The sequence below is a fragment of the Gymnoscopelus braueri genome (assembly GCF_963280865.1).
Source record: "Gymnoscopelus braueri genome assembly, chromosome: 3".
NCBI lineage: Eukaryota > Metazoa > Chordata > Actinopteri > Myctophiformes > Myctophidae > Gymnoscopelus > Gymnoscopelus braueri.
Window position 1 is genome coordinate 346,426 of NC_137612.1, and position 11,075 is coordinate 357,500.

General features: G+C 39.7%; 1 protein-coding gene across 1 annotated transcript in view; it reads right to left on the bottom strand.

Moving 5' to 3' along the window:
* The window catches only part of chd6 (chromodomain helicase DNA binding protein 6), a 129,009-nt gene that overhangs the window by 32,706 nt on the left and 85,228 nt on the right, over positions 1 to 11,075 (bottom strand). The window contains 4 exon segments of the mRNA XM_080425021.1: positions 5,327 to 5,424; positions 5,787 to 5,995; positions 8,472 to 8,871; positions 10,639 to 10,693. Of these exon segments, the coding sequence (XP_080281147.1) occupies positions 5,327 to 5,424; positions 5,787 to 5,995; positions 8,472 to 8,871; positions 10,639 to 10,693 (762 nt within the window).

Consider the following 11,075-nt stretch of genomic DNA (forward strand, 5'->3'; position numbering starts at 1 on the left):
CAGTGGTTCTCTTAACAGTGGTTCTCTACAGCAGTGGTTCTCTAACAGTGGTTCTCTAACAGTGGTTCTCTAACAGTGGTTCTTACAGCAGTGGTTCTCTTAACAGTGGTTCTCTTAACAGTGGTTATCTAACAGTGGTTCTCTTAACAGTGGTTCTCTTAACAGTGGTTCTCTTAGCAGTGGTTCTCTACAGCAGTGGTTCTCTTAACAGTGGTTCTCTTAACAGTGGTTCTCTACAGCAGTGGTTCTCTTAACAGTGGTTCTCTTAACACATCCACCGCCAGAGGTTAATCTCATAATAATGTACTCACCTGCCAAGGTGTTTTTGTTGTTTTTTTGTTTTTTTCATGTCGCCATAGATCTTGTTAAAATCCTTAAGATTGAGCCGTGAACGGTCTGTTTACATCCGCGCGATCTCCCTGTATCTCCCAGTGAAGACCGCATGTCAAACGGACTTCCATGACTGTAGTTAGAGCGGATTACGTTAAACAGTGAAATGCGAGGAGAAAAAACTACAGGAAGAGAATTGAGTTTCAGTTTCGTCTGTAGAATGGGAGCGGGCGTGATCGTCGAAACCGGATCCCAAATAATTCTATTTCCTGTCATCAAACCGGAAACGGAAGTGGATCAAAAAAATTCCGAAAGTGCACCCGGACCGCGCATGCGCGAAAAGACCGCAGCCCGTAGGACTACGGGCTCGGCGCTTAACCGTTGGATTTAACGGCCCGTAGAACTACGGGCCCGGCGGTAAAGGTGTTAACAGTGGTTCTCTTAACCGTGGTTCTCTTAACAGTGGTTCTCTTAGCAGTGGTTCTCTTAACAGTGGTTCTCTTAACACTTCCATGTCTGGGGTTTCATCATCCCACACACTGCCTGATTTGGGGGGTCTAAAAGACCGTTTTTCCAGCTATTCTATTGGTCACTGTCTCCCCTCTGTGCTCCAGAAGAGCTGACACCTTCTCCCCCACACAGTGGGGGTTCCATTGGTTTTTAAATAGCGATTAACATTTCAATTGCACTCTGCTCAGTCAGTGAGCTCACTCACATAGTTGTTGTAGGCAGGCAGAAACATTATAAAATAGGCTAACTTGTAATGGTAACTGCAGATTCTGTATGTAAAATCTTTATAAAAAAAGCGTATAAAACAGTGCGATCTGTAGCATTACATTAAACTCTTGAGGGAAACATGGAGCCTATATGAACGCTGAAGCCACTTGGCTTTTCTAATGACCTAAATACTTGCTTTGCCAGATTCGAATCATTAGGCGATTCCTCTAAGTGCACTGAAATACTCAAGGCTGTAACACCTGCCCCCTCAGACAGAATTGTCATCACTGAAGAGGATGTCAGAAAAGTGTTTCGGTGTACTAACACAAGGAAAGCTAATGGGCCGGACGAGTGCAGTGCTTTTCTCCTCAAAAACTTTGCATCTGAGTTGGCTCCTGTGTGGCAACCAATATTTCAAACCTCTGTAGACACACACACAATTCCTCTGTGTTGGAAAACCTCACACATAAAACCACTACCCAAAATCCAATGTCCAAAAGAACATAAGGATTATAGACCCATAGCTCTCACTTCAGTGATCATGAAATCACTGGAAAGAATACTTTTGCAACATCTTGTAAGTATAACTAAAAACAAATTCGACCCCTGTCAGTTTGCTTATAAGAAAGGTTGCGGTACAGAGGATGCGGTTGTCACACTGGTCCACTTCATTACAAAACACCTAGATAAGTCTAATAAAAATCATGCAAGGGTGCTGTTCTTAGACTTCTCTTCAGCTTTCAATACAATACAGTCTGATATTCTGGTGACAAAGATGGTACAGTTGGAACTGAATCCATACTTAATTCACTGGTATGCTTCCTTCCTTACTAACAGAGTACAGAGGGTGAAAGTGAACAGAACCCTCTCCACAGCATTAACTACTAATGTTGGTGCTCCCCAGGGTTGTGTAAGCTCAGCTGTACTTTTCACCCTCTATACTGACAGCTGTCGTACTGAGGAATGTCTGTCTGAATGTCGCACTGACAAACCAGACCAATACATTCTAAAGTACTCTGATGATACAGTTTTGATTTCTCTTTTGGATAGATCCAGTGATCCTGGACTGCACCAACACAGAGTAAACAAGGTGGTGGAGTGGAGTGATAACAACGCTCTTATCATTAACACAAAAAAGACAGAGGAGATTGTTTTTGGTGCCCCACTAGAGATACACAGATCCCCCATTACTATTCATAGTGAACAGATCAACCAGGTATGTTCGTATACATACCTAGGAGTAGTAATTGACCACCTTCTGTCATGGAAAGACCAGATTGAATCAGTGGGTAAGAAGACAAAGCAAAGAGTCTATTTCCTTCGCCGTCTGTTTTTCTTGTGTCATGTCAAATGTGTGTTCTGTTTATTGTTGCATACATGGCTGCTGGGTCGCAAGACAAATTTCAGTGTGAACTGACAATAAAGTATTATCGTATCGTATCGTAATTACGTGACTATCTCCATTGTCCAAAACACATGGATATCTCTTGACAAACCAATATTATTATTATTCATAATAATACTATTCACAGTATCGCCTGAGCGTAAAGCGTCTCATTCTATCAGCTGTCCACGTTGCTGACAAAAGCGTCTCCTCTCCTCCTCCCTGTCAGCGCAACAAGTGAACACATCGCTATGTTCCACAAATGTGCTCATTCCTGCTCTACTCCTGCGCTACATATCTGATCTACAAACATAAAACAGTCGCTGCCTGACGAGCCCTATGCTTGTAGATCAGATCTGTTGACGCAGCATTATGAAGCGCGATCTGTAGTGAACACATCGGTATGCTTCACACATGTGCTCAATCCTGCGCAAAATATCTGATCTTCAAGCATAGAACAGTTGCTGCGTGACAAGCTGTATGCTTGTAGATCTGATTTTTTTCAGCCGCTTTGCAGTGAAGTGGGTTGCCAAATTTTGCGAGAGAAATAAGCAGTCAGGTCTATGAAAATGTTACTGCATGCGTTGTGCCCTGAGAAAACAGTGAGGGATGAAGCAGTGTATTTCTGTCTGTCTCCTATATGTCATCATGATTTGTGATTTGATGTGTGAGTCCTTTTTATTATTATTATTTATGTTTATTTGACAAGGACAATACAAAAACAATGAGTCAAGTTATAATAACATGAAACCATTCCATTGTAAATGGAGTTTATAGCCGAGGCTAATTTGCAACCCCAGTCCCTGGTTAGACCTTTCTATATAAATATTTACCTAATAAAAAATCATTTACAAAAGGACATGCATGAAGCTCTAATCTAAACAAGTATGAAAATATATTTATATCTGCAAAGTAACTAGTAACTAAAGTTTTCAAATCATTGTAGTGGAGTAAAAGTACAAGATTTGCCTCTGAGCTGTAGTGGAGTAGAACATTATTACCATTATAATGTAATTATAATAATAATAATAATAATAATAATAATAATAATAGAAAGACGTGAAAAACAAGCCCAAAGTCGCTTATAATAAGCAGACATGGCAACATGGACAGAGCGCTGGCTGTAAACAGAGCGCATGGCTGTGCGCTCTGCGGGGGGTCTCGAGGTGTCAACTGCTCTTCCCTGGGGGAGAGATGGGTGAGAGCGGTCAAATTAGCCGAAATATAACGACTGGGATGGTATATAGGGGGCTAATTTCATATTTATAATACGTTTCAGAAAAGAAAGAAAGAAAACAGAGATGATTTGAAACAAATGACCCTAGGAAAAGTCATGAAAGGGGAAGTTCCTCGGAGCTTCATGAGAGAAGATAATCCACTTTAAATTGTCAAAATCGTCCAGATTGACCGGCTAGTCACGGGAGTGTTAGCTAACAGAACCACTGCTAACAGAACCACTGTTAAGAGAACCACTGTTAAGAGAACCACTGTTAAGAGAACCACTGCTAAGAGAACCACTGTTAAGAGAACCACTGCTAACAGAACCACTGCTAAGAGAACCACTGCTAAGAGAACCACTGTTAAGAGAACCACTGTTAAGAGAACCACTGTTAAGAGAACCACTGCTGTAGAGAACCACTGTTAGAGAACCACTGCTAAGAGAACCACTGTTAAGAGAACCACTGTTAAGAGAACCACTGTTAAGAGAACCACTGTTAACACATTCCCTGCCAGAGTGTTTTTATTTTTTTACTTCCCCCACTGCCATGGTAAAAAACAAGTACACAGGAGCCGAGATACAGGATTTTAAAGTAATAAATTAACCAAGGAGTGAATGGAGCTAGACATCTTTGGATCGTGATATCTCTGGTTCTGTGTGGATAAATAGAAATAGCAGATCTACAAGCTCACAACGCATCGCGACGTGACGCTTGTGAGCTTGTAGATCTTCTATCTTCAATGCAGCCAGATCTGCAATCTTATCTGAATGACTGTTAAAGCAGTTTGTTTAAATTACTTTATAAAATGTTATATTTTCACAGGGACTATTTATTAGTGTAGATATACATTTTGGAGTGGATTATGAGTCCAAATGCCTGTCAGACAGTCAGACAATGCTGCTCCGCAGGTCTAGAATGGAATAAACGGGCGCAGCCAACGTCAACAACTGCTATCGACCAGACGTGCGATCTCAGCGTGCCGTAGGCTGAAACCAACGTCAGGATATATTGATAAATGCCGAAAGTTGCGGTGATCTCGCCGTACGCCCATTATTTGGTCTACACCGCGTTGATAAATGAGTAGTCATGCGTGGCCAGACTGTTGCCTCCCACAATTTTCAAATGTTTCCGGTCATACAGTCTGGGCCTCGGAAGGTCTGATCATGATTAAAATATAAACCGGATGTGAAGCCTCCTCCCCACTTCCGTTTCGTCTTTACAGTCGCGCAAATTTATCCTAACATAAATACAAATCATCTAAGTATATTTAGATTGCTGCTTAGCAGAAATGGGAATTAAAAAGTAAAATGTTAAGATATTTTAAAATGTATTTTCGTGAACGGAAGTGCCAGTTTCCTCTCTCGGATTCCGGGAGTTGTAGTTCCAGACTCTATATAGCATTCAGAGATTGTGGAATAGTTGTCTGGCTACACGAGACTAATAAATGAGGGTCACTGTATCCGAGACTATGTATTCGCCCCTGTCCGTCCATCCGCCTGTTGGATTGATAGACGTGTAACTGTGCACACACATTCCCTGGTGGCCAAGGAAGAACCTCTGCCCCAAATATTTCACATCGGCATGTTATAGCGCCACCAAGAGGCCAATTTTTGCATAAGATTATCAGTATAATCATGTGATGTATTATTTATTTATATAAATTACGTGAGGATACCTGTTCTCTGATCTTGCGTAGCAGCTCGATGCGGTAGAGAGTTCTGGCTGCTCTCTCCTCTGTTAGAGGTTCTACTAGAACTGTAGGATCTACCATAGCTAGAGAGAGAGAGAGAGAGAGAGAGAGAGAGAGAGAGAGAGAGAGAGAGAGAGAGAGAGAGAGAGAGAGAGAGAGAGAGAGGTAAAAAAGCAGGTGATGGGTAAAGGAACAGACAGACAGACAGACATTTTAGATACCACAAGGGTAAAAACTGCTCTGTATATGTAATAATGTGTAATACCTTCATCCTTCCTAGGGGGCAGTCTACATGCAGTTCTACACATGCTAACGAAGGAGGTGAAGTATCTGTATATGTAATAATGTGTAATACCTTCATCCTTCCTAGGGGGCAGTCTACATGCAGTTCTACACATGCTAACGAAGGAGGTGAAGTATCTGTATATGTAATAATGTGTAATACCTTCATCCTTCCTAGGGGGCAGTCTACAGGCCGTTCTACACATGCTAACGAAGGAGGTGAAGTATCTCTCCAGGCTGTGGTCAGTCTTCCTCTCCAGACGGGCCAGAGCTCTGAACTGAGTCCAGTCGAAGGTCTTCCTGTCCGGGTCGTACAAAACCCCGAAGGACGACACGGTGCGGTAGAAATCTGCCTGCTCCCTACGAGTCCACCTGAACACACACACACACACACACACACACACACACACACACACACACACACACACACACACACACACACACACACACACACACACACACACACACACACACACACACACACACACACACACAGCCAGGTATTCAGCGTTTTTACCGTCTTTTGTCTTTTTGAGGCGAGGCGGCAATATTTTTTTTCAAGTAATTCTATTTCTAAAATGTATGAAGTGTTTAATGAGGACAGTGTTTAATGAGGACAGTGTTTAATGAGGACAGTGTTTAATGAGGACAACAGGACAGTGTTTAATGAGGACAGTGTTTAATGAGGACAGTGTTTAATGAGGACAACAGGACAGCGTTTAATGAGGACAGTGTTTAATGAGGACAGTGTTTAATGAGGACAGTGTTTAATGAGGACAGTGATTAATGAGGACAGTGTTTAATGAGGACAGTGATTAATGAGGACAGTGTTTAATGAGGAGAGTGTTTAATGAGGAAAGTGTTTAATGAGGACAGTGTTTAATGAGGAGAGTGTTCAATGAGGAAAGTGTTTAATGAGGACAGTGTTTAATGAGGACAGTGTTTAATGAGGACAGTGTTTAATGAGGACAGTGTTTAATGAGGAGAGTGTTTAATGAGGAAAGTGTTTAATGAGGACAGTGTTTAATGAGGAGAGTGTTTAATGAGGAGAGTGTTTAATGAGGAGAGTGTTTATTGAGGAGTTCTCCAACTCTGTGAAACCCTCTTTGCAGAAGTTATTGTAATATTTAAAGTCCTGTTTATTATCGTAGGCCTATATAATAAGTGTCATGAAGCATCAGGGCATTCATTCACACGTTGAGATGCGTTGTGAGCTTGGAGATCCATTTGGAATCTCTACCTCCGCGCGATTGGAGCTATTGTCAGCTGTTCGGACTCCTAACTCCATTTCAGCTGGATTCGGGTAAAGTTGTGATAATATAATGATACATGCAAGTATCTGACAAAATATAAAGTCACTATACCAACTTTGATGAGGCAGTATTGCTTTGCTTTGAAAATATACTGTTTTCTTCATTTCCTGAAAAGTTTATATTTTGTTTTTACATTTCCTGAAAAATTAGCGTTTTGGAGTTAGTAGGTTGCTGCTGGACAGGAGAGATATAATAATAATGAGATAATATACTTTACCTTCTCTGCCACTCCAGGAGCAGAGGGTCAGGCTAATAATAATACTGATAATACTAGTACTAGTAATAATAAAGATAGTAATAGTAATGATAATGATAGTAATAGTAATAGTAATAGTAATAGTAATGGTAATGGTAATGATAGTGATAGTGATAGTGATAATGATCGTGATAGTAATAGTAATGATAATGATACTGGTAATGGTAATGGTAAAGATAGTAATAGTAATGATAATGATAATGGTACTGGTAATGGTAATGATAGTAATAGTAATGATAAGGATAATAATAATGATAGTAATAGTATTGATAATGATAATGATAATGGTAATGGTAATGATAATGATAATGATAGTAATAGTAATGATAATGGTAATGGTAATGATAGTAATAGTATTGATAATGATAATGATAATGATAATGGTAATGGTAATGATAATGATAATGATAGTAATAGTAATGATAAGGATAATAATAATGATAGTAATAGTATTGATAATGATAATGATAATGATAGTAATAGTATTGATAATGGTAATGGTAATGATAGTAATAGTAATAGTAATGGTAATGGTAATGATAATGATAATGATAATGATAGTAATAGTAATAGTAATAGTAATAGTAATGATAATGGTAATGGTAAAGATAGTAATAGTAATAGTAATGATAATGGTAATGGTAATGGTAATGGTAAAGATAGTAATAGTAATAGTAATGATAATGGTAATGGTAAAGATAGTAATAGTAATAGTAATGATAATGGTAATGGTAATGGTAATGATAGTAATAGTAATGATAATGGTAATGGTAATGGTAATGGTAATGATAGTAATAGTAATAGTAATGATAATGGTAAAGATAGTAATAGTAATGATAATGGTAATGGTACTGGTAATGGTAATGATAGTAATAGTAATGGTAATGATAGTAATAGTAATGATAATGGTAATAATAATGATAATGGTAATGGTAATGGTAATGATAGTAATAGTAATGGTAATGATAGTAATAGTAATGATAATGATAATGATAATGATAATGGTAATGATAGTAATAGTAATAGTAATGATAATGATAATGGTAATGATAGTAATAGTAATAGTAATAGTAATGATAATGATAATAATAATGATAGTAATAGTAATGATAATGATAATGATAATGGTAATGATAGTAATAGTAATGATAATGATAATGGTAATGATAGTAATAGTAATAGTAATAGTAATGATAATGATAATAATAATGATAGTAATAGTAATGATAATGATAATGATCGTACTAATACTACTACTAATACTAATAATAATAATAACCTTCTCTGCCACTCCAGGAACAGGGGGTCGGGCTCAGTGGCCGCCACGGAGCACCGCCTCAGCTCCTCCCCTAGTTGCCACGCCAACGGACCGCCGCCCCCACTGCCAGCGTGGTGACTAGCCCCGCCTCCTCCTCCGCCCCCCATCGCCATGGCGACCAGGCCGTCGTGCAGCAGGAAGTCGTGCCTCAGCAGAGGCTCGCGGCGCAGTGTGAAGCGCTGGTACGCCGTGATCAGACGACGCAGCCGCGCCGTCAGGGCGGGGCCTGCCGGCCACAGCGGCCGTCCCGGCAGGAGGTGGAGCTCCGCCACGCCACTTCCTGTTCCTGTTCCCAACGTCAGGGAGGGCGTCGTCGTGGTGACCAGTGTGGTGCCGTCCATCTCACCGGACATCTGCACTTCTGGGAATTATAATAATAATACATTTTACAATACATTTTTGTTTAGTTTAGTTCATTTCCATCCACATCAACAGTATCACAAAACGTACCACACCGTAATCCAATCATTCATTTTGGTTGATGGAAAAGGCGTCGGCTGAAGCTCAAAGCTTATTTATGCCTTAGTTACATCATTTATAAAGTTCATATTGAATGAACACTCAAACTTTTTCGTAATTACATTCAAGACTACTTACGTTGTTCGCAGTAATCGAACAATCGAGAATATTGAATACATACATTCATGTCTTCATTCTTATACAAATATATGCATCCGAATGTATGCATATACCATATACACACATTCAAATATACATGCCGTTATATACAAACGCCAATACTACCACATCACACCATACCTCTCAATCCATCAATTTCCTAGTTATTACATATATGTTAACATGTTCAATTCCCTTCTCAATTCATATAATATGTATATGCAGGGATGCACATAACTTTTTTAGTCTAGTTCTCAGGGGAGCACCTGGATATGTTACTTGGTGATAATAAATAAATAAATACATTTTGCCGCGACACGTCTCGCAAGATGGATAAAAGAGGGATACATGGATAACTTGTCTGTGCAATGGTCTGCATGATGCTTCTCGTGAATATTAACACTCCCGACATTAACTCCAAGCCTCGTCAAGAGGGTGACTCCAATCCTGGCTGCTCCTGTTGTCAGTTGTTTGCACTATGTTGATGTGCTCTTTGCTTTTCTCATGCTTATCAAAGGCTGGGTGACTGAAATTCTTTGTCCCTGTATAAAAGGCGCTGCTTTTATCCGCCAGATTGGGATGTTCACGACATATTTTGCACCACATCACGGTGCGTTCATCATCGGTGACGAGTGCCTGTAACACAGCCAGCAGCTTGCTGTGTACGACTGGCTGTGTCAGGACTCGAGGCCACACTCACACATGTGCAGCATGCGTCCCCTCCCCCTCCGCCTCCGCCCATGGGTGTGTATGGGGTGAGCATGAGGAGAACGCGTGCGTCACCGTAAATGTGTGACTGTGGCTTCAGGAAGTATATTCCTGTCCCAGCGGTCCCAGCTGTTGGTACGCGAGAGTGCCTCCCTTTGTCTGATATGCCGCGCAGCATGCATTTTGACCACGCATGCGCACTTGCGCACCAGCTATGTGCACCCCTGTGTATATGTATATATGTATGTATGTATATGTATATGTATATGTATATGTATATGTATATGTATATGTATATATGTATGTATGTATATGTATATATGTATGTATATGTATATGTATATGTATATGTATATGTATATGTATATGTATACTATACTAACCCTAACCCTCACCTGATCTGCACTTCTGAGAGAGAATTATAATAATAATTATATCTAATATCTATGTGTATGTATAAATATATACATGTAAATATGTATATATGTATGTATATGTTTATGAATGTATATACATATACATTCAAGTCTAGGAGTCTAGGGTTAGCATGGTTAGCGAGTCTAGGGTTAGCAAGGTATACGTGTATACCATGCTAACCCTAGACTTGCGTAGCCAGACAACTATTTCACAATCTTTGTATGCTATATAGAGTCTGAACTACACCTCCTAAAATCACAACACAGAAGTTGGGTCTGTTCGTCATTTCCGATGATTATATCATCATAGGCTCACCTGGACCAGTTTAATTACTGATCAATAAGTCTCACCTGGACCAGTTTATTTACTGATCAATAAGTCTCACCTGGACCAGTGCTGTCTGGTTTGTCTGAGGTATCAGTGCTGGAGCATGTTTCCTCCTGCGCACACACACACACACACACACACACACACACACACACACACACACACACACACACACACACACACACACACACACACACACACACACACACACACACACACACACACACACACACACACACACACACACACACACACAGTTGTAAATTGTTTTAAACAAACATACAACCTAAAATGAATAACTTTAAATTTATAAATACATTATAAATATTGTGTCAGTAAAAAGGCTTCATTTGTTTATGAGTTCAATACATATTTTTATTGTATTTATTAGGTTAATACAAGCCTATAAGAACATCCATACCACAGAGTAGTTAGCAGTCATTTTATTTTGGTCATAACCGGATAATTTCAACATATTCATCTTATCATATCAAA